The 26,287-nt window shown below is 36.6% G+C and overlaps 3 protein-coding genes and 1 long non-coding RNA gene across 10 annotated transcripts in view; 2 read left to right on the top strand and 2 right to left on the bottom strand.

The window, feature by feature from the left end:
* Nucleotides 1-1,118: 1,118 nt before the first annotated feature.
* Nucleotides 1,119-5,614, top strand: LOC109855025 (vesicular integral-membrane protein VIP36). Its single transcript, XM_020428792.1, has 7 exons — nt 1,119-1,408; nt 2,092-2,207; nt 3,665-3,862; nt 4,035-4,197; nt 4,434-4,600; nt 4,706-4,763; nt 4,841-5,614. Exons 1-7 carry the CDS (start codon nt 1,294-1,296, stop codon nt 4,993-4,995), a joined length of 972 nt encoding a protein of 323 aa, XP_020284381.1. The 5' UTR covers nt 1,119-1,293; the 3' UTR covers nt 4,996-5,614.
* A 759-nt stretch (nt 5,615-6,373) lies between these two features.
* LOC109855029 (wolframin) lies at nt 6,374-11,746 on the bottom strand. 2 transcript variants are annotated; one of them, XM_020428801.1, is made up of 6 exons: nt 11,496-11,746; nt 10,724-10,828; nt 10,396-10,612; nt 10,085-10,314; nt 8,818-10,019; nt 6,374-8,716 (listed from the first exon to the last, which is right to left on the bottom strand). In XM_020428801.1, exons 1-6 carry the CDS (start codon nt 11,551-11,553, stop codon nt 7,922-7,924), a joined length of 2,607 nt encoding a protein of 868 aa, XP_020284390.1. In that variant the 5' UTR covers nt 11,554-11,746; the 3' UTR covers nt 6,374-7,921. The 2 variants fall into 2 exon arrangements, with proteins under 2 accessions (XP_020284390.1, XP_020284391.1); XM_020428802.1 differs by lacking the exon at nt 11,496-11,746 and adding an exon at nt 11,016-11,480.
* LOC109855032 overlaps nt 9,957-26,287 on the top strand; it is a 29,927-nt gene continuing 13,596 nt past the window's right edge. Inside the window, exons 1-2 of one of the 2 annotated variants that reach the window (XR_002250261.1) lie at nt 9,957-10,042; nt 12,058-12,155. This is a non-coding gene — a long non-coding RNA (uncharacterized LOC109855032). Of the gene's footprint in view, nt 10,043-11,899; nt 11,985-12,057; nt 12,156-26,287 lie in introns of those variants that run through there. The other variant, XR_002250260.1, reaches the window with a different exon arrangement.
* The window catches only part of LOC109855030 (epsilon-sarcoglycan), a 26,911-nt gene continuing 13,001 nt past the window's right edge, over nt 12,378-26,287 (bottom strand). For 4 of the 5 annotated variants that reach the window (XM_020428804.1, XM_020428805.1, XM_020428803.1 and 1 more), the window contains 6 exons: nt 25,447-25,621; nt 23,604-23,851; nt 14,982-15,050; nt 14,278-14,421; nt 12,951-13,019; nt 12,378-12,870 (listed from right to left, as the gene is read on the bottom strand). In XM_020428804.1, coding sequence (XP_020284393.1) covers nt 12,846-12,870; nt 12,951-13,019; nt 14,278-14,421; nt 14,982-15,050; nt 23,604-23,851; nt 25,447-25,621 — 730 coding nt within the window. In that variant the 3' untranslated portion in view covers nt 12,378-12,845. The remainder of the gene's footprint in view (nt 12,871-12,950; nt 13,020-14,277; nt 14,422-14,981; nt 15,051-23,603; nt 23,852-25,446; nt 25,622-26,287) is intronic. The other variant, XM_020428807.1, reaches the window with a different exon arrangement.

The following is a 26,287-nucleotide window of genomic DNA, read 5'->3' as shown; positions in this document are numbered from 1 at the left end:
ATATGTAATACTCCTATATTGCTAGTACGGTGCCGACCTGAAGCTCACCGTTACGGTGCAGACAATATAGGCTGCTTTCCTTTTAGGAGACACAGTCGACACAAGTCGACACAAAAGTCATTCTGTCTTTGTTTCTCACTGAATACTGAACGAAGACAGAATGACTTTTGTGTCGACTTGTGTCGACTGTGTCTCTTAAAAGGAAAGCAGCCATAGTAGCCTCTCTCTCCAGCTGCTTTGTGCGCTTGCGGTGAACATTCAAGCACGTTTGGGCATTTCTCTTTCTCGCGTTCTTTCCAATGCTTTGTCTCGCTCGCACTCACTTGGTAGATGCGCCTGCGCATAATGACGCTCGACCATCTATGCCCATATTTGGACTTCGTGCGTCTCCCTTTCTCGGGCCTCGTGCCTCTCATTGTGAAGATACGCGACTAGCAATATAGGAGTATTAAGAGCCGTCTACAATGGAAAGTTGTAGGCCGTAATAGTAAGAAATTGACCAATCACAGACAAAGTACAGAAGAATAATCGATTGTGATTTGTCAATTTCTTACTGTTACGGCCTACAACTCTCCATTGTAGATGGCTCTTTACATATATGGGTCTAAGGCCTGTTCTACAATACAGTCGTAAGCTGTAAGTCGTAAGAAATTGACCAATCACAATCGATTATTCTTCTGTAATTGGTCTGTGATTGGTCAATTTCTTACGACTTACGACTTACGACTGTATTGTAGAACAGGCCTAAGCAGTCGAGTGTCATAGGGTGCGTTCAGACAATTCAACGGTTGAGAGATCATCACTCATGATAGGACTATTCTTCAAAATCTGCAGCGATTCCAAAAGTATGATCCAATCAGAAGTGATTATCTCTCAACCGTTGTGCAACTGTTGAGTTGTCTGAACGCACCTATAGGCTGCGTTCGGGGAGCACGCTATCAGCGTTGTCGCGTCATTCTATCTTTGTTTTACATCTACCGACCAATAAAGATAGAATTATGCAACAGCGCTGATAGCGAGCTTCCTGAACGCAGCCTTAGTCGAAGAAAAAAAGTCATGATTTGGATGACGCATTTTGCAGTGACTTAAATCTGGTTGCGTTGTCGGTTTGACGTAAGTAGGACTTTTAACCCGACTAGTATTGCGTGATTACCGGAGGTCGGAAACGAATCAGAGTAATGGTTTGGATGGTGCGTTGAATTTTGCGCGTGCATTTTTGTAATCTTCAAGTGCATAACGAAAACGTTTGACAGCGTTCTTTTCGACAAACTCACGAGAAAATAAAAAAGAAACATGAGCCCAATTTCGTATTTGTTTGTGATCATCGGCATTTTGGAATCCGTAGCCTCGGAATGGAACACAAAGGATTACATGAAACGAGAACATTCTCTGATTAAACCGTATCAAGGTTTGTCAATTACTTTTACTTGTCATTCCGGAACACGTTATCGCATGTAACGTTTTTTGTTGCGCATTCGCGTCAAAAAAAAAAAAAAAGAAACTTAATGGCTTGTTCATTATTTAATTGCAAATTTATGTTCATTATGCATTTGAGGTTACGACCACCGAATTAAAATGCGGCTCGTAATGCGGCAGATAATTTATTCCACTTGATAGATGAGATTGCATATATTTTTTGTCAGCTTTACGTAAGAACAATATTTGCGATTTTCCATACACGTGACAGTATTGTGTAGATAACGGAAAAACAGATATAAAATTCTAAAATTGAAAACCATTTTTTTACTTGAGTTGTTTTTCTTAATCGCGACGTAAAAACATGATTTAGTAGCGAGAACTGTAAGAAATCTAAAGAAATATTCAAAAATATGTAATAAATAAGAATGTAAAATAAAATAAACATAAACTGTTCACACACGTCTATCTTTAAATAATATCAAAATCATTTTTAATATACGTCAGCTATTTTTATTTATTATATTATCAGATATTACACATTTTCTTGGTGTATTTAAAATTATATTAAAAATTTTAAATTATATGTTCATTTATATGGAATCTATTCTTAATTGTGTTTAATTTAGTAAATTAGATAAAAGTCTTTTGTTGATTTTATGACTAATATTACAGGCACAGGTATGACAATACCTAATTGGGATTTTATGGGAAGCACAATGGTGACAAATAATTACATCAGGTTAACACCTGATCAACAAAGCAAGCAAGGTGCCTTATGGAATTCTATAGTAAGTATATATATTTTTTAAACTTCTGTATTCTTTTTCGTGAAAACCTTATAATAGTAGGGAAGTGACCAATTCAAGGCAATTACCAGACTTTGTGTCAATAAACTTCTTTATTTTAAAAAACTTGACAAACATTTCGACCCTAATTTGGGTCTTCTTCAGTGTACTACATATAATAATTACACATAATAATTATAGATTATATTAAACAATCTTACGCAAGGGGTTGATAACGCATACCCCAAATTACAAGGTTTGACACTTACAGGAAGGCTTGTAGGTATAGGAAGAACTCAGTCCATCAGGTGCGCAACGTCGCCAACAACACGCGATACGAAAGTCTCGGTGCTAACGAGACACGAACAAACAACTAGCGCGCTGACAGACTACGTCCTTAACAACGCTACTATTCCGAATAACATTCTCCTCCTACTTCTCATATCATACGCAAACATCACAGGAATGCCTATGTCGCTTTATAGCACCAAAAACGAGAAATAAGGCTTTAGTTAAAGCCTTAATAAAGAAGTTTATTGACACAAAGATCTGGTTATTGCCTCGAATTGGCCACTTCCCTACTATTATATATATTTTGTGTCTATACTTAGTCTATGACTTGTAATGCATATGAGGGAAGTGCATCTGATGCCAAATAAGCTAGTAAAATATACAGGGTGTCCAACAATTAGTGTAAAATCTCGTAGAAAAAGTAAAACTGAGTCGAAAAGTCCTGAACCATTTTTTTTTTCTAAATATGGTAGATTGTTGAGGTGTCACCTCGAGCTCTCCTTGGTAAATCCAACATATTATTTGAAATGAAACAGCTATAAGGAGCCTTTGCAGGATGTTGTGCAGTAATAATATGTTTGAAACAATGTTTGTCAAAACGTTTCGACTTTATTTGAAGTCTTTATCAATTGATCTGCTGACATTAGTATTGCAAGTGAATTATTTATGTGAAGTGATATTGAGGATTGAACATTAATAAATTAAATACATATCGATATACACAACAAAACTAAGAAGTAATGCGCATCATGTTACAATATAAATAGCCAAATTTTATATCGGTATATTTTTTTCTATTACATATAATAAAGGAGTAATTATTGAATAAATCAAGCCAATCAGCGCCGACCTTTAGCCGGGCACACGTAAGTAAGCCGCGAGGAGCGCTCACGCACACCAGGCGCGTGGTTCACTGACGTTCACTGACAGCTTGATTTATTCAATAATTACTCATTTATTATATGTAATAGAAAAAAATGGTTCAGGACTTTTCGACTCGGTTGTACTCTTTCTACCTACGAGAGATTTTACACTAATTGTCAGACACCCTGTATATGCATCTTCAAATCTTCTGAGCATTGACCAGCTAACAGATTATGATGTTCTATTGAGAGCATCCATTGCAAAAAATATTCATTAATTAACATTACAAATCTGATAATTTTTAGCCATGTCAAGTACGAAATTGGGAGTTGCAAGTTCAGTTTAAAGTGCATGGAAAAGGAAAGGATTTGTTTGGCGATGGTTTTGTTATTTGGTACGCTAAAGAAAGAATGACGTCTGGTCCAGTATTTGGGAGTAAAGACTATTATCAGGGACTAGCCATAATACTTGATACATATAGCAATCACAACGGTCCACATAATGTACGTTAAACAATCACACAAAGCTCTTTCAATATATTATCAATAACATTATATTAAACAACAATTTGTTGTCAGCTCTTATCAACTAAAAATCTTTTAATCTTTTATGCTGTTAATTAATATGTATATATTTTTTCATAATATTTACAATACGCAATGTGATTTGTAACAGCATCAACATCCTTATATCTCAGCCATGATAAACAATGGATCTCTGCATTACGATCATGACCGCGACGGTACTCATACGCAGCTCGCGGGATGCGAAGCCAAGTTCCGGAATTTGGACCATGACACTCACATAGCCATAAGATACGAAAGTGATACCTTGACCGGTATATAAAATTAGATTTAAAACTTTGCTTTATTGCGTATTGAGATAACAGCATTTTTTGTTTGCTCATGCAATGTACTTTGTCCGGTCACGCAACATTGACTTTGGCGTGCTTTGTTCTCTTACTGTTATCGGATGACTAATTAGCTTTGTCTTTATTTGCAAAACCACTATTTACTGTAGCTAAGACGTATTTAATATTAACAAAATCATTTCTTAATTTATTTAATCTTACAGTTTCCACGGACTTTGCTAACAAAGCAGCCTGGAAAGAATGCTTCCAAGTGAATGAAGTTAAACTTCCAACAGGATACTACATCGGAATATCGGCAACTACCGGCGATTTATCGGATAATCATGATATATTATCAATCCGTTTGTTCGAATTAGACTTGCCAAATGATGTAAATACTAATTTATTTTATTTTTTTATAGTTTTGTTAATGAATATATAATATCACATAAAACATAAATTTTCACATATAAATAAAATTATAAATTAATTTCAGACAAAAGAAGACAGATCTCAAATTGTGCCATCAGCAGCAAGTTTTGAGGCGCCAAGAGGTACGCGATCAATGTTTGAACAATGTTTGTTTACTCGTGTTTATATGCTTCGACATTAACAGCAATCTTATTTTCAGAACGCGTAGAAGATGCTCCGAAAGAGACTGGTATGAGTGGTATAAAGCTTTTCCTAGTGATGTTAGTTATAGCACTTGTTTTAATAGCCTGTGTTGTCGTTGGCATTATGGTCTATCAGAAACATCAGGAGAACAGCAGAAAGCGTTTTTATTAAATTAATTGTAGGTAGTGTATGTGTCTTAAATGTCAGCTTACCGTTAGGTTTCTCCTTAAATTTCAGCTTACCGTTAGATTTCTCCTTTATTCGAGGATCTTTCGTTAAACAGCTGTAAATTTAAGCTGTAAATTTAAGAACCGCTCATAAGACTGTCTTCTGTTTTTCTTTGACTATTACAAACATAGATCGACATCGTGCCAGAGCAGTCTTCAGAATAAAAGAGAAAATGAGTATGTACGAAAGCATGATATCAACTGTAATGTATTCGCGGAAAATTGCCTCAATTTACACGCTTTACGCAATCAGTAAATGTTGCGTCGGTGTACATTTGTTATTTATGCCCAATTTGTATTGCGAGTATGTATTTATTACAGTTCCTTTACCAAAGTTATTAACGTCTCAAGATGCCACGAAGAATTTACATAATGGAGTATAAGTTTTTTTATATATCCGACTGCTAATCCCTATATTATAGAACGTGGAAAAAGGTAATCAATGTAAATGTATGTTCTTACAATATGTGCATATTGCTAACTGAATGCACTGCGGATAGTTTATAAAAGATATGTATTAATTTTTTTAGAGAAACCTAAATACTTAATTTAATTTGTGGTGATATTTTTTTTAATCTTTCCCAATCAAAAATAATTTTCTAACAAAAATTATATTCAGGCTAGTGAATATTTGTTTGCGAGTATTTCTTGTAAGTTACTTTGTATATGTCCAGAATCTACACGTATCTCCAGAAATACTACTTAAATATTTTAAACAATTATGATTTTAAGGCTCGTTGAAATTAATAACAAGATATATATAAGGCCTTACATCCTGCGAATGGCTCGTAAGGCCTTATATATATCTTGTTATTAAATATTTTATGCATCACAAATAAAAAACGATTTTAGGTTAAAGAGTAGTGAAATGTATCATAACGACTGAATTACTTATCACGAGCAGCTTCTCAGGTTTCTTCTCTTCGAGCTTATTATTACTTTTCATGCAATTAACTACCATAAAAAAACATCGTGACACTGAGGATTTTATATAATAAAAAATATTGTACATATAAAAAAAAAAAATTTAACATTAACACTCACTCCTCTCATATTGCAATGGAATTTTATCGAAGATACACAAAATTCTAAACAGATCGTGTTTGTTGATATTATTCTATTACGCGTATGTTGCAACATGTAGTATGGTGATGCACGGGAGGTTCTATTGTACCTCGACATAATTACATGATGTAATTTTATTGTAATTCTTTTATATGAAAACTAAAAAAGAAAAAAAAGGGAACCAAACCGTTTAATAAACAATTCTCTTGTTATCGTGAATGTTATTATTCAAAATAATGTATCATAATGTTGCCAAATACATAAAATAAATATGTCTATATAAATATATACAACTCCTATAAATACTAATTAAAAAAATATCACTTCTTTTCCGTAAGAAGAGATACGAGGTATTAGAGAACTTAAATACTAATATTGGAGTAAAGAGGTACTTTTGTGAATTCCGACACTGTATTTTTGTTACAACATTATTTCATGAGAAAAATATACATTTGCACGTCAGAATTCGCGACTTACAACATATTCAAATTCCATTCGTTCGCTTGGAAGAAGCAGATCGATTACTTTTTTTTTATTATTAACGATAAAAATTATTCGAACAGAAAAACGCACACACGCACACCAAGGCACATCTATATATCCAATTTTTTTTTTTTTTGTTTTTTTATCTCTCTTCGCTACTTGGTTCCTATTGTCCTTTGTGTAATACAACGACACGAAACTGTCCTTAGACACTATAGACAGATATGCTCATTTAATATATTCGTAAATCTAAAACACTTAACATCGATGTATATAGACTTGTACACGATCGTTAGTATTGTACACATTTTACTTTCTAAAAGCTGTTATATTCAGGTAACTGATATATCCTACAAAGTGTATGTATATACACATTTTTAATCAGATAATTTAATTTAATTCGATACCGCATAAAATTCTCTATGAATATTATATAATTTGTTTTCTTTTTTTTAGTAAGAATAAATGTACATGAAATTTACTGGAGCAATTCAAAGCTCAGTTACTTTGCACTCGATAATCAGAAAAAAAAAAATCCAAATTCTGATGAATCTGATTAAAATCTGACTTTCACGTTCTTCGGACACCTATTTGGGCTCGCCGGCCAATCCATTAAGAAGTGTCTTCAGACACCTTTGATGACTCGGAGCCACATCTATTCTAAACAATAGATTTCTTATGTCTCAAATCTACACACTGTAAGTTAAGGAATGACTAACTCCGGTCTGTCAAATCAAGTTTAAAAAATAAGAATGAATAGGAAGACCAAAGAAAGCCAAATGTTCTAATTAGTTGGTCTTAATAACTGTAAGAAAATAGTTTTCTAGTATCTGTTTTATATACAAGTTGTTCGGCAATAATCACATCACTTCTTGTTGGCAGATAGAGGAAGTTGTACTTGAGTCGAAAACTTTGTCATTTTGCAAGTTTCGCAAAATTAATAATGAGTTAATTAATTTATAAAGATCCGCAGATGAGAACACACCTGCACGAGATGATTCAGGCGTTTCGCGCGCTCACGGTTGCTAGGCGCGCGACACGAAGTGATATTATTCACCGAACACCTTATAATTGTGGATACTGTCATTTTAAATTAATGTCTTTTCTGACATAACTTGAAGAAAGAGGACTCGAAACATCTATCTAGTGTATTAGCATTGTACCCTCTTATGTTTGGCTTTCATTGGCTTTTCTTTCTTTTTCTTTTTATTCGATTAAACATCTTAGAGCCATAAAAAATTAGTTTTTTTAATTTGTAGTTTCAAGCTTGAGAGAAGCTAGAGAGATCTAAGACATTCAGTCACGTGATTTCAGGAACGTGATCATTTGAACATCACAATCGGATTGAATAAAAAGTTTAGTACAGTCTTTAAGCTGAGCCAGAGAAGATGGATGATAAAGCTTACGGTAACACGATGTCTGTGACGTTTGTAGGACGTTTTTAGATCGACGGAGTTGCAAGCGAGACATCCCGCCTCTTCCAGAGCAATATGTAATTCAGCACCACCGAGAAGAGATTCGTTTTCCAAACCGTTATTCAACAGAGTCCCGGAGAACCAAATCTTGTCGCCCGGATATATGTTAAGACTGAAATTAGTGAAAGAATGATCCGCAACGAGATATATCTCCGTCGTGCTTCCCCATATACCGTTTTTCATCTTCACGGTAATCTCGAACTCGTACTGATCCCAAGCTGGAAAGTGACATTTGTGTTTTTTCTTCTGAATATTTTTTATGTGCTTGCAGTTCTTCTTTCGAATCTCGTCGCCCGTATTACAGTTTTCCTCGTAAGCTTCTCCGTACATGCAGCTGATTAACGTTCTGATATTGTCAGGCAGCCTATTTACTATGACCGCGATGTTGTTCTTTACCGATTTTAATCTGATATTTGTTACGTAGCCTTCCCAGGAAACGGCTATGCCTTCCAATTGTGCGCACTCCACCTGCACTTGCGCCTTCGACGACAATTCCTCCCACGCTGGTTGATGGCAATAGTTTTGATACTGATCCCACGTTATGGTGGAAGCGATTTCGTACGACGCCACGTCAGACTCCTGCTTGTATTCCATTATCATCGGCCACGATAAGAAAGTTGCAGCGCCAACACCAAGAACAATCTGTGTACAAACATAGATTTACATAGATTTAAAACAAAACAAAAAAAAACCTTTTATAAACAAAAATATAAGCAAGAGAAAAAATATGACGATATACGTACTTGAACGAGTGTAATGATCCAGTTAAACCTCGACGTTCTGGTTCTTCTCAGATACCACGAAAACACAAATGGCAATCCTCCGAGCGCAGTGGTAATTGTTATCCTCATCGCCAGGTCGTTCTCCGACAAAAATTTAGCGGCGGCTACGATCGGCAAAATGATCGAAGCTATACCCGCGATTGGAAGAAACAGAACCATACCGACGAGCGCAAGTGCGCCTCTGATTAAACCGTACCACGTGGCGCTTTGAGAACTGAAGATCGCTATTTGCCACCAACTTAGCGTGACGCAGTGAGGTATCAGAGTTCGATACGTTCCGCGCCAGTTGTCTCTCGCGGCCATCTTCGCGAAGACCGCCGGTATTAGAAGATAAAACACAACTCGGAAGTTGAGACAAAACTCGATGCCGTTACCAACAACGTACGACGCGAATGTCGGCACTCGAACGTCCAGAAATCTCCAACCTTGCGCGACGACCATGTCCATCTCGTAAGGATACTTGGCGAGAACATGCACGCCGAAGCTAAAGAGCGCCAGGAAATCGGGATAACGCGATGAGTCCTTCCATATGAAGTTGTAGAGCGTGATGAGCGTCAGCGCAACCGCTATCACGGTAAATTCGGACTGCGGTGTCCATTGGTGAGCTATCAGAGGATAGATCATTAGATTTAGCAAAAGAGCGAGGAAAAAGTGTCCATAAGGTTTGAGGTTGTTGCGACAGAATTGATACTCCGCTTCCTCGGGATTCAGATTGCCGCCGGAATAACACAAAAACAAACCCGACCACATGCGGAAATTGTTGAACTCACGCTTCCGCTGAAGCACTTGGAAAGTGGCCACTACCATAACCACAAACGACAGATAGTAGAGGGCTATGGGTATAAAAAGTAACAGGCTCTCGGTGCCAAGTAAGGAATATAGCAAAAGTAGAAGAAGAATGTGTAGATTCGACGTAAAGAGGATCCTTTTGATCGACGCGCCTTTGCGACTCACAGTCTCGACGAGCCAACTGTAGAAACGCTTCAGCGACGCGAACGGATGAATCAACGGTCTCTGCAAAAGCGGTACAGTGTCCAGTGTCAGCTCGGACGGATCCACCATGCAGAGAGCATGCGACACTACCGGAAGCATTCCGCGCGCGTAGCTCGTAGCTGCGGATACCAGAGCAGCTTCGGTGATCTTCTCGCCTTGGTCCGGCCACTCTGCGATTATAACAAAAGCTTGTGTAAGTACGCATAAAGAATATCGTGAGAAAACGTCTTCTTACCGTGAATTTCGTTTGTTTGATCTTCGTTCTTCTTGGGTGAAGTTTCGTCAGGAAGTCCGTTTTTGGGAAAGCCATCGTTATTACTGTCGTTCAGTCTCTTTTGCGACGAGTTGCTGGAGTTGCTGTTATTCGTGCGAGAACAATCGGCTTTGCTAGTTGACGGATACGACAAATCCCTCATATGTTTTTGCAGCTGTCCTGTGGTGATAAAGTCCTCGCCATTTGACAAGCTGACGAACAAGTTTCAATATTTAATAAGCACGCGTACGTTTTTTTTTATTCTTATTTAAACACTTGATTATTTAATTTACCTCATGAACATTTCTCTTGCTGCTCTTCTTGCCAACTTCTCATCCTGCGTCATGTCCAGACAACTTTTCACGTCGTAGTAGTTGTGTTCCGTAATACCACGGCCTGTGGCCAGGCACTTTCTAAGAATATCGGTTGCCTCCAAATTTCCTTGTTCCGAAGCTTTTGTTAGCCAATAAACGCTCAATTTCGCATTCTCTTCTTTGTCGACGTCAAGTTCTTCAAAATATTTTACAATTGTAAGTGTGAGCATATAAATATTATGTAGGGAAAATAAATCAGTGAGAGATGCGGAAAGAAAGAATTTTGAACAGAACACGTGCAACTTACCACATCGTTCTTCCAACAATTGCTTGGCCAAAATCACTTGGGATTCTGGACAACCATCCTCTGCCAATCGGGAACGTAATCGTCTGAGAGAACCTTTAGGCCCATCTGTCAATACAAATTTCACAAGTTTTTGTTCTGATCGCATTCTCGCAATTTCATTTGCATTATTAACTATTTAGAATTTTTTGTTCGCGTTAATTAACAAAAATTATCGTCTTGTCAAACTTTACATAGTTCAGATAAACTATCGATTGTTTATTTCGAAAACGTTTAATATTTTTCAATCAAATACCAATTTCCATCTTTTCGATTCGCAGTTGTTTCACCTTCAACGCACTGATTGGAACTGAACGTATATAACTGTTGATATCGTAAGACACACACACTCGTGTGTCAGACAATCATTTGTTTGTCCTTGACCAAATTTGTATCAAGCTGTGGCTCCCAAGAAAGCGAGATTTCGAATTTAAATATCTGTCACAAAATTTGTCTCGAGATACTACGAATTTTAATTAGCGTCAATACGATAGGTCCTCTAATTCAATGAGAATCAGTCATCTATTTGCATCACAGCGTTGGATAAACAATTTTGCGAAATGTGAAACCGCACACAAGAAGAAACGTTCTGTTTTCGATAATCGCAGAAAGATTAATCTGCGACGTTCGTGGGGAAACAAGCGACCCGAATAATTTTTCCGAACATTCTTCTGGGAATCCGCCGATCATGCTCGAATCACCGTTCAGAGAGATGATAATGATGATGATTATGTACCATGTAGCGTCCACTGTTTTCGGCCGGATCTACCTGACAGCGGCACAATACCAGCCATCGTTCAAGGCAAGGACCAGGTCGCGAATTCGATTCCCGTTCGCGACGAACGTCGCTTTTTTTTTTTTTTTTTTCGAACGATCGGAATCGTCCGCAAACAACAGAAAATCACGCCACACTCGCAATCACTTTGCGGCCAACGCGTTCCGCCAAGCGCCTGTCACAGCTATCCTGTTGAATAGCTTGGATTGCGAGAGCGTGGGTGCGCGGCATGCGCGCTCCGTCGCGTGAGGTTAGGTTAGGTTAGGGTTAGGGTTAGGTTGGGTGAGACTGAGTTTCGCGTCTCTCGGGTCGGGTTAGGAACACAAACGCCGGGCGCGCGCCATTGCGGCTCGAAAAATTGAATCGTTCGCGCGTGTTCCGTTGACTTCGTGCGGGGAGTTTAGCGAGCTGTATTGTATTGTTGTCGCGGCGCGGATAATTATTGTTGAGGTAATTATCAGAGATTTTTTATTTGTTTTTCTTTCGAGATTTTTTAATTTCTTTTTATTCTCGTTCTTTATAGAATCACGGATCTCTGCAAGGTTCCAATAAAGCTGGCGATTTTCTCAAACATGGCGTTCGCGGCGGTGTGGATGTCAAATGGAGGTTACATTAGTTAAGGTATTGTTTACAAATATTGCATACGACATATATAGTTGACGGATATTAAGTATCTTGCGTCACACGCACGGGAAGAGGATGTGGTTTTATTGTTTCGAACGAACATACTTACCTTCACACACAGAAAAGAGAAAGAAAATATTCCAAAAAAAAAAAAAATAGCATTTGTGGATAACTCGCGCTTTGTGTGGTGGTGAGTAATTGACGCACATTTTTTCAGTGTTAAACATCTTTATCTTTTCGATACAAATGCGTCGAGCGCTGCTATATAAAACACAAATTGCACATCGAGTCGAGTATACAATTTATACATATATATATATATAAATCGCTACGGTCTAAAAGTACACAGTCATTTTTGTGGAAGAAAACTTCTTCCCCTCGCGATCAACAGGCGTCGCAAACATTTCTCGTTGCAAATAGATTTATTTTTCTTAAAAAAACCAGTTAACATATCGGCAAAACACAACGCTACTTTACGTAGAAAGTGTGACGCAACTACGTAATTATTATACCGATAACTATAAGTGACGCGCATATTTAATATCTGATTCAACTTGCAAATTCGGTGCCGGTTTCGATGAGTTTGCATTTCTCGGCGTATGTCTCGGGACGTCACTCTAATTGAAAAGCCACCCGCGAAACGATATTCATTCAGCAAAACCACGTCTTCGCGGGCTGCTCGTGTAGTCAGAAATCGGCACGCAAACTGGCGCTGCGAAGAACAAGAAAAAGCGCGTCGTCTTACATTCCGAACAATTCAAAATCCATAAACTCTTCAATATAAATACTTACAAAGTACTCGGTCCGGTGTAAGGCGGCGGATTCGGACGAATGTACGGATTGCAACGTTCGCCGGAGATTCTGAAAAATAACATACGTTGTTGTTCACAAAATATAAATGGATTAAAGATTGTATCAATTTTCCATAAGTCAGTTTTTTTTTGTTATATAACAAAAAAACTGACTTATAGAAAATTTAAGTAATTTTTTTAATTTTATTTTTACGTATTGTGTTGTTTATATATATATATATATATATATATATATATAATGTCAAGAATTATTATATATATATATATGTTATTTAATTTTTTAATTCTTGACATTTTTTACGCAAGCTTGTTAAATTATTCGAAATATTTTGTTTACTTATTCACATTTGTGAATTTTTTAAAAATCTTTCCTTAAAAACTTATTTCTCTGAAATTCTGTAATACGAATAAATTATTCAGGCGTGAAATTTGGCGTTGAATTATCCAAAACATTTCGCTCTCAGTGAGTTCGCTATACAATCTTGATGTCTCGCTAATTATGCGCTTACGTAATTTTGTGCTCGCAAAAAAACTGAAAACACTCATTCGACGAACGCATCTTTTTACGACATACCGCACGTAACAGACGCTCAATAATACAACTGCATTCAAGTGGATCAGATTGGGAGTAAATATAATACTATAGTACACTTATGCACACGTGTTTATTTGATTAATGAATCTGCTTGTGAGTTACGCGCGCCACGCAATAAAAATACTAATCTGAAGATACGTTTGTGCTGCGTCTTTATCTAATTCTCTTTATCTGCTCTTTGAAATAATAGTTATGGTACGGAAAAAAATATTCAAATGTGTTTTGTCACTTTCAAGGATTAAAACCTCATAAATTAAACGCGCTTGGATTTCATTAAAGAAAAAGAACCGCAAATATAGCGACTTCTACATTTCATTTCATTTTATAATGAAGTTCTGCAAGATAATTAATTTAGAATTATTCTCTTTCTCTCTCTCTCTCTCTTTTAAAAACTTCAACTTACTTTTCTTCATTTTTTATCGAGTTGCTGCAAGAAAATTTAATTTCGATTTTGACGAATGTAAAGATATCTTCCCTCTTGACGTAGAAATCTTCTAATTATTTTCTAAATGAAAAATACGACGCTCGCATTTTGCGCAAGGAAAGGCTTTATGTGTGAAGGAAAAAACATTTAAATTGCTCGGAATTAAAGTTCGTTCTTCCGACGACTTGACGAAACTACTAAAAGAAACTTGTTTACATGTTTTTTTGTTTTTGTTTTTTAAGTAAAACAAGATTGAAATTGATGTCCGTAAATAAAAAAAGTGCCCACCTTGGACTTCTCGACAGAGAGTCATTCGGACTCGAGGGATGAGCCGACAGGGATTTTAAGGTGCCTCTCTCCGGCATCGCGTACTGCACCATTTGTATCCCGTTGTTTCCGACTCCCTCCACGGGCGTGAGTTCTCGCTTCTCGCTGTAAAACCAGAAATGTCACTTTTTAAGGTGAATATATTTAGATTCTGCCTGTTTGTTTCTTCAGGCAGAATAAAATATCCAGTTTGTTTTTTTTTTTTTTTTTTTCGTGCGATAATATAAAAATAGAAATTTATTCGACGCCGATTGAAAGACATCAAACCACTCCGCATAAAATTTAAAAAAACATTTTTTTATCGTCATAATTATCATATCACAAACACAAGCATGTCGCATATCTCGTGTGTGTCTGTTATAGTTGTATAAAGCGTACACGGTAAATGCAATCCGGTTATATTTTTGTATAAAGTTGTTTGACAAATTCACACGCAGATCTGTAAGCACGAGAAAGTAAGTTAGAAAAGCTCGATCTAAGAAAGAAACGTCATTAGAATTCTCACTCAGCTGGGAGTCTAATTAATTCGCAGTGTGTTACGTGACTCACATCACAAAAATACGTACTCAATGATATTTTGTCGACGTTACACATCTCGCACTGCAGTCATTAGTAATTAGAAAGCGAATATATTTCTGAGAAACGTACACACGGAGTGAACGTACCTGACGGTTTTTCTCATAAGGAAAATATTAAAGAGTTCGTCGAAATATTCGTCCGATTCCGGATCCGTCCTACGAAAATTCAAATTCAAAAATACATAAATGTGTCTGATTCCAAAAAAAAAAGAAGAAATAACTCTGTTAATTAACGTCGTGTTAGTTAAACACACAAAGAGACTCGATCGATCGCTCCAATGTAGCAATCTGTCATGTAAATTGTATCATCCACCGATCGAGTTGCCATATCTTCGCGAATGCGAAGTAATTTTCATAATAAGATGATGACACATTTATACGCGTTTTGTTTTGTTTTTTTTTTCGTAACAGACGATATTTTAATTATCATTTGCGTCACAACGTAATAGTTGCGCGCGCCGAAGTTGTAAAGATATAAAACGCGATAGAAACAAAAAGAGAAAATAAAAAACAACCGCACAGATATTTATGGAAATTCATGGAACAAAGTATAAACAACATCTCCGACGTATACATTTGTTATTTAGATTGAGCGCTAAATTAATGTTGCACTCGTCCTGCCGCGAAACCTTTAATTAACGTTTGCGGAACAACAAAAAAAAAAGCATTAAAATGTTTTATTTCGCACAAAAAAACTCTGCAATAAAACTCGCGCTGGGATCTTTCGCGATCTTTCAATTTAAAAAATTGCAAAACCTTAACTGCATAGTTTTTTTACGCATATTCACATCGTCGTAAATTTATTTTTGAGCCACACACAAAGAAGATTCAGAGAGAAACTTCAAAGTGCGCGGACTTCTCTTGCGATAAAACTTATCGTACAACACTCGTGAAAAACCCTTCCGTTAGAAGCGAGGATTTTACCGCCGCAACCGGTTGATTTTTTTTTTTTTCTGCGGCTTTTTCGTCGCGCTCGGAGCCGCCAAGTATCTACTCTTTAAATGAGTCATATCGCACGCTTATGACGCGCGTAGTCCTGTTCCTGTTTGCGCCGGTGCGCGGTATTATCAGCTGACGCGATTGCCGACGGCGATTTATCGCGAAACGCGCGGATTCGCGAATCGACGAAAGCGCACGAAAATCAAACAAACTTGCGCAAATATATATATATAACGCGGGCCACGTTCGAACGTAACTTCAATGAAAGCCGCCGATTCTTCCCCCAATGCCATTGCTACGCAAAACGAATCGCACACTGCGTCAGCGCTGCGTCAATCGTCACGTGTGACACGACGTAATTGACTTATTATCGCGACGCGCCAATGAAAATTGTTGGGACCCACGATAAAGCCCCCAAGAAGAACGCGCACGGACGGACGCACACGCTCGTTCGAATGTGAGCTTCGGCCTCGTCGCGAACGATGTCGATGTTATGCACCGCAGCCGGCGACCCGATGAAAAAGTCGTTAACGAAGTTCCGTTGCATTCCGCGTAATCGCGCGCCGCCGCAGCCGCCGATGATATACCGCCTGTAATTACGGCCAGAGATTGAATTCGTCGCAGCTGAGACTGCACAGATGCGCGCGAAAAAAAAAAAATGTATTTTCTTCTACGTAGTAAAAAAGAAAAGTATGAAATTACTGAATTATACGCCGACTAAAAATATATTTCGTAAAAAAGCGAGTTGAGAATTTTATTCATAGCAATTTACACGGACATTCCTCTCAAGGTTAGGTGGAATAAAAAGAAATGTGACACACGTGTGAAAATTTATAAAAATAAAATGTTACGAGCGATGATAATAACCATTTAATTTGCATTAAACGCGCCTTAAACGCAACATCGTTGAAAATATTTTTAACAAAAATAGCTGGATACAAATGATAATTTAGTATATACAATTTACGTCAAACATTACGTGAGCATCGTGTTTTTTTTGGGGGGGGAGACTCGGTATAGCGGCGTGCTCCGCGTGCAAGCAAATTGATAAATTTGTATTTTGTTTTTTTGCACACACACACACACACACAAAATGACGAACGTAGAGATACGAGAATTATCGAGAACTGTTATCTGTGTGTCCATCGCGCAAAAAAATATTTATTTTGGACGAGAAATACGCGGACGATTAAATTGGACGGGGATATTCTCGTGTCATTGGCACACGTGCGTTGTTATCGGAATGTCCAAGGCGGTTTTGTTAAATACTTACGATAAATGCTGATATTCTCTGACGCAAAACGAAATGCCTAATTATGCTAGATTAGCTGATATTATCGAAAACAAACACGTTATCGCATATTATTATTGTGAAGGTAAAGAGCATACACACACACACACACGTACGCGCACAAGTTGTTGATGAATTAATAAAAATAACAAAAAAAAATTTTAATTAGTTTATTTTATTAGTTTATTAGTTCATTTTAATAAGTCAAAAAGTGATATTTAATCACTTAAAAGAAAGATCGAATATTTTGAACATTTATGAGCAGTTTTTTTGATGATATAAAGTCCCAAAATATAACGATGGTTCTCAGAACGAATGGTTTGTTTTGTTTTTTATTGTATGTTTCCAATATAAAAATACGAAAAAAAAAGCCATTCTCGACGAGAGGCACTTGTGTGCACGGCCGCACCCGTACGCGATAACTTTGTACCTAAAGTGGCTTTTGTGTGGCCATTGTAAAAGCATCATTTCCGTGCCACTTTACGCCTTTTACAACGTTGCGCCCGGGCCACGTCGCTTTTGTGACCGGTAATTGAAGCGTTCATAAACGCCGCGACAGCGTTATGTCATTTTGCGAACTTGTATTATTACCATCAGAAATCGCTATATTTATTATACATGTTAAACAAAAAGAATATATATGTTAAATAAATAATTTTCGATGCAATAAAATAATATATAAAAAATAATATCTCAAGTACGCAAACATGTTTTTGGTTCTGTCCGATTTTTTGTCCGATTTTTCAAAACGCTCTTTGAGAACATCGCGAACGTTTGTTTTTTTTTTAAATAACGCGTATCAAACAAGAGTGCGTTATGAAGTTTTTCGGGTTACCTTGAAATCACCGACAATCATTTAACCGATGTTTTTATCAACACGAATTCACCGACAATTATTTCACCGACAATGTTTATTTACCGACACATTGAAATCACCGACAATGTTTTCATCAACAATAATTTTACCGACAATATTTTCACCAACAATGACTTCACCGACAATATATATATATATATTTTCTATCGCCGTATATATTGTTGCCGGCGATATGTTGAATCTTTTTTTTTGTACACATTTATTTTTTCTCGTACAAAGAAATATATATGAAAAAATTAATAAGGCGTAAATATTAAAAGTTATTGTAATTTGCACTTTTACTTTGTTAATCGCCATAAGTGTTACATTAATAATTGGAAATGTCGATAATTAAGAATAATATAGATATTAAGTAGATATTAAGTAGATATTAAATTATTAAATTAATTATTGTCTTAATTATTGTGATAAAAACATTGTCGGTGAATTCGTGTCGATGAAAACATTGTCGGTGAAATGATTGTCGGTGATTTCAAGATAACCCAAGTTTTTCAAGTATAAAGTTTCTTCACATTTTTCATGAAGCAAACGTAAAGGAATTTTTGTTGCCGAAGAAAACATTTTAATGTCTTCAAAATATATATTATTGACTTTTTCCAAGTTAGCTAGTTATTTGCTCAAGTAAACATGCAGGGATTTTGAGAAGCGATATGCGTTCAACATATTCCGATCGCGAACAAACGAAAGAGAGCGAGAGCTGGTGGGAAATTTTGGTAGACGCGCGTGCTAGACGCTTCGCTCCGGGGAACGAACACACGCGGAGCGATGTTTACGTCGGTCGGCGCGCAAAATTAACGAGCCACGCTCGTCGATTGCAGCGGAAATCGCTTGCGATACATACGCGTAGATCTATTTCCGCGTTAGCTTCAACTGTCGATAAGCGATTCCGTTGCGTCACTGCGATTCCTATCGCGTCACGGCATCATCTGACCGGGGCCGTGTCGTTCTGATCCGTTCGCGGTCACTTACCCGCTTCGACGTGCAACGCATGCACATACGTACAGTGCGGAGCACCATATCGTGCGCCGTGAGGAGAAGTAGTTCTCCTCTGGCCGCCTCCTACTATCACGCGCCAGCGGCCCGAGATTTAATCCATATATTGGCACGGTTACCGATGATACATACCGACGCGGTTACCAATAATACCGAAAAGCATATGTTATCATAAAACTATCGTGAACATTGAAAAGAGTAACTCTGCATTGAAAGTGACTTCAATAATTTATATCAAATATTAATTTATTTAATTATTACGTGATATAATTTTACGTGATATAAGAAACTTACTTACGGTAAGTGTAAGAAAGTAAAATATATTTAAGTAAGACAGTAAAAAACCATGACAATAGATAAATGTCATAGTGATTATTAAAATATTTTCAAACATTATTTAAATATTAAGAATAAAAAATAAAACACTATACTAGATTTGTATAATTAGCGTTAANTTTTCTTTAAAACATCAAAAATAAAAACTAGTAAGGCAATATTATAATAGTTATGTTTATATATAAATATATACATATATTGTTGTATACGTATTTCAAAATTTAACAAAATAATGATACTAACAAATAATGTGTGTGTGTGTATGAAAAGATAAGTAGAATGAGACACAAACAATTATTCTATATGATTTTGAAGCAGTTACGCTAGATTTTATTTTATAGGGTTACGCTCAAAAATGTTCTTCCGTCAAAGATATATTTATGGTTTTGACAAGAAGTGTTTAATGGTAATACTGGACTAATACGTAACAGCCAGCTTATTTTGTNTGATAACATGTTGCAATCTAGTATCAATTAAGCCGTTTGTTGAAAAAATTTGAATATTGCTTTGAAGTTTTTTATACTTAATAGTATATTATATAGTCTTCTGGAAAACAGAGTATGTATTAAAATTGAAGCTGTCGCAAAGCCATGAAAATCGCGACAGGCGCGGCGCGAGATCAGAAAGCGCGGCGCGCTGTGATCTCGCGCCACGAATGCAGCAAAGAAAAATGATTACCGATAAAGATAAAAAATCGGTCAATACTAGNCTGCAACAAGTTATCGACCAAAACAGTTAAGTCAAAGGTGTTAGAAACGGTTATTTTCAGAACCACACATTTATTTAACAAAAAGAATATCTCTCGCGTTTATCGGAACTACGCTTAATGGCTTTTTTCAGAGCCACAAAAAATATTTTACAGAGTCACATTAAACGGTTCTTGTCAGAACCATAAATATATCTTTGACGAAAGAACATTTTTGTGTGAGCGCAACCCTATAAAATAAAATCTAGCGTAACTGCTTCAAAATCATATAGAATAATTGTTTGTGTCATTCTTCTTATCTTTTCATACACACACACATTATTTGTTAGTATCATTATTTTGTTAAATTTTGAAATACGTATACAACAATATATGTATATATTTATATATAAACATTATAATATTGCTTTACTAGTTTTTATTTTTGATGTTTTAAAGAAAATTTAACGCTAATTATACAAATCTAGTATAGTGTTTTATTTTTTATTCTTAATATTTAAATAATGTTTGAAAATATTTTAATAATCACTATGACATTTATCTATTGTCATGGTTTTTTACTGTCTTACTTAAATATATTTTACTTTCTTACACTTACCGTAAGTAAGTTTCTTATATCACGTAAAATTATATCACGTAATAATTAAATAAATAAATATTTGATATAAATTATTGAAGTCATTTTCAATGCAGAGTTACTCTTTTCAATGTTCACGATAGTTTTATGATAACATATGCTTGTCGGTATTATTGGTAACCGCGTCGGTATGTATCATCGATAACCGTGTCGACATATAGATTAAATCTCGGGCCGCTGGCGCGTGATAGTAGGAGGCGGCCGGAGGAGAACTACTTCTCCTCATGGCGCACGATATGGTGCTCCGCACTGTACGTACACACAATACATACATACACACCGTAGGCCACGCGTCAGCATGAAAGAGAGATCGAATAGAAAATCCGTGTGTGTGTGTGTATGTGTGTGCCGCGTATGACGAGCCTCTGTGGGAAAGAAGAAAGAAAGAAGAAAGAAGAAGAGAGGAAGGAAAGGATCAGGTGACACGATTTCGCATTGTCATCGTTATCGTGACTAGGCACGGCCTTTTAAACGTAAAAAAAAAAAAAAAAACAAAATGCTGATGTTTCTTTTTGAAGTGTCATCAAAACGCGCCGGTATCAGTGCCTCGAAAAATATTGCCGAACAGCAAAGCAGTAAGTATCGTTTTTTAAGTGAAAGAACTCGAGTGGCTTCTCTCTGTTTAAATATCGATTTATTTTCGTCCTATTTTCGTTTTATTGTTTTTACAAGTGTCTCTTATTTTCTTTCTTTTTTTTTATTATCTCGTTCACTTTTCTGTTTCTTCGTTTTTGGATTCGTTTTTTGGATTCGTTTTTTGGACAAATAAAAATTTTTTTTGTGCTTTTCTTTTTTTTTTTTTTGGTCTTCTCTTCTTTTCGCTTTTTCATATTACCGTTTTACAATCAGCTGATTGAGCAACGCGCGGGTGTAACCAAGGAGAGAAGGTCGCTGCACTTTCCGAGATAATATTTGAAAATTACCGCGGGAACAAGGCAAAGAAGGGGGGGGGGGGGAATGCAGGTGTTGTTGTAGTGATCTATGAACGATTGAGACGGAATGCGTGGCTGGAAAACAGGCGCGCGACGCACGCAAGAGCAAGAAGACCAAACACTAAAAATATTTCAGGCATGTGTTAAATAGCGCGTTTTAAACACCGACGGTGTGTGTGTTATCAGTTTAATCGTCACCCGTAAATGATGCGTATCCGTACCTGGTTTGTGTTGTTCGGCGCGCGAGAGATGCTAAAATAGCATCGCGTATAGTTTACATTTACACGAGAGTCAAAAAACTCGTATCTGTAAGATAAACGTGACGCACATAGTGATCATAATAACATCAATAATGAGATCGCGCGATTACATCACACGCAGTGCGCAAGAACTCTGATTTGTGCTTATTTATGTCCGCATAAATAGTGACTTATATATTATCTTCGTTAATCGCGTATAATTTGGACTTTTGATTCTTTCACCGCGTGTATGTTTCTCTTTTTTTTTCTCTCTCTCTCTCTCTAGGAGGATAGTGTTTGCTTGTACGCGAGTTGATTCATTGGTCGCGAATTAGCCGACCCTGAATTCTCGTTTGTATCGCCTCGAGCCGAGAGGAGAAACAAAACTCTTTGCGATGACGCGACTAACTTTCCAAGTCGCGAATAAAACTGTCTTAAAACTGTTTCTTCGTGAGAGAAATAATGGAGAAAAAAAAATTTTATTATCCGCGAATTTTGTCTCGCCGACTTGTGTTCTTGTTGTGTTGTGTGTTTTTTCTTTTTCTTCGAAAAAACATTTTAATTACCCGTTGTATTCAAGCTTTTTGTTTTCCATCACACCTTGTATATGAAACTTGTGTATTCGATAACAGGCCACTTGCACTTCATACCGTGCATTATAATTACCGACGTAATTACGTACGTCATAAACGGAATATTATGCTTCCGTTCGCGCGTTCGTACCAAAGTCAACATTTTTACGGTCACATAGATTTCTCGCTTGTTTTTTTTCTCGGAGAACCGTCATTCATTCCAATCGGTTTTATCCTGTTTTGCTAATGCAATACGTCTCTTTTTTTTTTTTTTCTCACTTCGTTGTATATTTCATCATTAATAATGTTAAATCACACAAGAAGTGTCGTATATAGTCTTAATTTATTATTACTAACACACATGTAATTATTTAGAGCTTATTTAGCACTTTGTTTGTCTGATTTTCAACAAATCTTGCGTTGCGATATTTTTTGCAATTCAAATATTTACATTGATGAATATTTATATTGACTTTTTGTTTTATGCATCTTCATTTCTTAGCGGATGCATATTTTTTCGACATTTGTTTATTGAGCGTGTCATCCGATCAAATTTCTCAATTTTGTGCCGGCGTGTGTCTCTGTCATTGTAGATCAAATATCACCTCTATTTATGAATGGAAATTGTTTATAGAGAGCTATTAGCAGCAACAGGCCCTCTCTGTTTCTAATAATCATAAGCACTACCGTCCCCTGTAGCCCCACTCGCGGAAATTTTTGACACGCTGTAGCGCGCACGTAAGACGTATTTCGGTCGATGATCATCATCACAGATCCTTCACAAATCCATCGTTTTACATAAATATGATTTCAACTCGGATAGATGTGTGATTGAATGTTTTTTTTTTTTTTTTTTTTTTTTGTTTCAATTTCCTTTTGTTTTCGTTTCAACCTCCTTTGTGCCTTGCGTAACAAATAAAAGAGAAAAACACAAGAAGTTTACACAAAAGAAAACCCGAGTTAGTCGTCACTAATACGCGACGCAGAACGCGTATGCAGAAAAGACGTCATCGATGAAGTGTACATGTCATTCCGATTGAAAATCAAGACGGAAATGTAAATGCAAATATGCGAAAGGTTAAAAATAATTTTTCCAGAATAGGGTCGTATTCGAACGGGGCTGACTGGTTCTCCTTGATGACGATTAAGAAACAAATGAGGGGTGAAGGGGGGAGGGGGAAGCTTACATTTTTTCGTGATGCAAGCAGAGCACGATGCTGACCAGAGTGCCCAAAACGAGGAGCAGAACGCTCGGTATGAAGACCAGGATGGCAATTTCCTCGAAGTAATTCCTCGTGGGTACGCCACTCTTGGTCGAACGGGCCCAATGCCACGCCGTGTGCTCGGACAGGCCCGACGACGGCAGACCCACGACGCTCGTACTGGGACCTTGCCGTGCACTTTCATGCTGAGGACTTTGCTGATCGTTCTCGAGCTGCGGAACAATTATATATCTTCGTCGTAGACGAAAAGAATTGCACAAAGAAATAGCACAGAAGTATAGTTACTATAGTAACGCAGGGAAATCGTCATGTTTTCTTAAATTCAATTGATTGAACCCGAGTCGAAATTTAAACCCCATTTTACAGGAAAAAAGGAAATTTCGGACGTACAGCAGCGTCAAAGTAGGATCTACTTTCTCTCTTACTCCTACATAAAAAAAGAAACATTGAGGTCCAATGTAGACGCTAAATTTCGACTCGGGAAGCGTAAATGATTTAAAAATGACAAATGTGCGGGGAATACGCATTTAAAATTGTATAGTATATTTTTCAAGTTTCGCAATTTTATTTAAATATATTTACACTGAGAAAAAAAAGTTGTTGAAGTAACAAAATAGTATTTGCTTCAACTATATGCAGCGGTCACGGGCTGTCAATGAAATATTGATTAATGTAAAAAGATATTATGTTTCAATAGATATAATAATTAGGTTATACCGAAAGACAATTTATAGTTATTTTAACAAAATTATAATTTGCTTAAATACAGATAACTTTGAATGTACAACACAATAGGACAACACAATATTTTGTCTGTTTATAAAAATAACCAGTTTGATTAGATGAAAAAAATACTTAGTACAAAGAAATTCAGATTATATTCAATTAAAGTAAATAAGAAGTGCCTATTTCATCTTTCTTAACAATATCTTTTATTTGAAATTATCACAACTTATGTTCGACAAAACAATTCATGGTTTAGTGAATTAAATATGTTCATTACCACTATTGTTAATTCAACGTATACGAATTTATTATCTTTATTACCATATGCTTGAATTGAAAACACAAGTATTTCAGATAACAAACTGAAACTCAATTAAACGCATTTAGTTGAGTTAATAGCATTTTTTCTCAGTGTAGTTATTTATGTTTTCGAAATAATTCAGAAATTTTGATTTAAAACATAATTTTAATAAGATACTATAGTAGTTTTATTTACAAGTTTAATTTCAAAATTACTTTTTTTTACGATTACGCGTATAGTTTTTAATATTTGACAATCTAATTTTTGACAATCGATTGAATTTAAAACTCAAGGTCGATGCGCACAAACGCGAAACGCGACTTCCCGAAGAAAATACGTTTGAATCAAGTGCATCCTACGTGAGAATCAATCGATTAGAGAGATGAGTCTGCGGAAATCTGGCAATTACCACGTAAATTAAGGATGATTGTGTGCGATGACTGACAACGTCCAGGAAAAAATACATGTTGACGTTAGAGAATCGAGTAAAGTGATACATTGTCTTGTGTCTTGGAAATTTGCGGAGTTCGTGAGAATGAAAATGATGATGATTGCACCACCGGTTTAGTTTGACACGACAATGCAGATAATTGCGTAAGTTTTTTTTTTTTTTTTTTTTTTTTTGAAACGCAAGCGTGAGAAACGCGAACGTTGTTAAAAAGTGCGAGACAGGCAAGTTTTTTTTTTCACCAAAAGTGCGAGAATTCACTTGACGGACTTTATGGCGTTGCTAATTGTCTGAAGTTTCGCGCGATGTTGGTTTTTAATCGACCGACTTACTAATCTGAAGGAGCACCAATCCAATGTGAACTCGGCCTCGCGGAAGAGTATCTCCACGCTGGTCCTCTTGAAATCTCGGGGACAGGATGGCATTTTCCACAACGGTTTCACCTCTTCCTGCAATTCGTTTAGTTCCTGCGAAAACGGCGTCGTGCTGCCCAATCTCACGACAACGCTGAAACAAAAAAAAAAAACAAACAAACAACTCTTTATTTCTTTTTCTCTGAAATGACGTTAAATGTTTGGCGAAATGACGACGAGAGATAGAGAGAAAAAGATATTGTTGTGTGTCACACACTTGCGTGAAACAAAGAGCCCCGCAATACATTATGGGGGAACTTGGACTCGACTTCTGATCGTACGAATCATATCGCGATATTCACTTCGGTACTTGCGTCATTCCCGTCAAGGATTCCTTTAACTAGCGCTCGTGGGACTTTTGCTCGCTTGCATTAACAATAAACGCGGTAAACGGCTGTCCAATGTGCCTTGTAAATCGTCGTGCGATATATCGCTGTTCGCTATTTAAAAGACTACTTCAAACAGCCTGTGTTTCGCCGATGGTTACGCAAATATTGAACTTCGAACATGACCTATCCCACTTGCTTTTTATAAGAGAATATTTATTGCATCGGAATCTCGCAACTTTTCTTTAATAAGCAGCTTGTCACATTCGTTTAATCTTTTCTAATCGCAATATCGCGCATATTCATCGTCTCGAACAAATTATAAATCACAAAATTCACGTGAGAATTTTAATTACAATCTCCCGTTGACTTCAATCTCTTCTATTTGTCGCTCACGGAATTACGTAATTGTTACTTTGTGATATATATATATA

Source organism: Pseudomyrmex gracilis, unplaced genomic scaffold (assembly GCF_002006095.1).
Source record: "Pseudomyrmex gracilis isolate BER0280 unplaced genomic scaffold, ASM200609v1 scaffold_79, whole genome shotgun sequence".
In the NCBI taxonomy this organism is placed as follows: domain Eukaryota; kingdom Metazoa; phylum Arthropoda; class Insecta; order Hymenoptera; family Formicidae; genus Pseudomyrmex; species Pseudomyrmex gracilis.
Note: the sequence above shows the minus strand (reverse complement) of the source record. Positions and strands in the feature narration are given on the sequence as shown.

What these genes read in the sequence shown, in the direction of transcription:
- LOC109855025 (XM_020428792.1), top strand. Translation starts at nt 1,294, where the DNA reads ATGAGCCCAATTTCGTATTTGTTTGTGATCATCGGCATTTTGGAATCC. An exon ending in TCTGATTAAACCGTATCAAG is followed by an intron (nt 1,409 to 2,091) that starts GTTTGTCAATTA and finishes CTAATATTACAG; the next exon opens with GCACAGGTATGACAATACCT. An exon ending in GTGCCTTATGGAATTCTATA is followed by an intron (nt 2,208 to 3,664) that starts GTAAGTATATAT and finishes GATAATTTTTAG; the next exon opens with CCATGTCAAGTACGAAATTG.
- LOC109855029 (XM_020428801.1), bottom strand. Translation starts at nt 11,553, where the DNA reads ATGGCTGGTATTGTGCCGCTGTCAGGTAGATCCGGCCGAAAACAGTGG. An exon ending in AAAACAGTGGACGCTACATG is followed by an intron (nt 10,829 to 11,495) that starts GTACATAATCAT and finishes TTGTATTGACAG; the next exon opens with ATGGGCCTAAAGGTTCTCTC. An exon ending in GGATCATTACACTCGTTCAA is followed by an intron (nt 8,717 to 8,817) that starts GTACGTATATCG and finishes GTTTGTACACAG; the next exon opens with ATTGTTCTTGGTGTTGGCGC.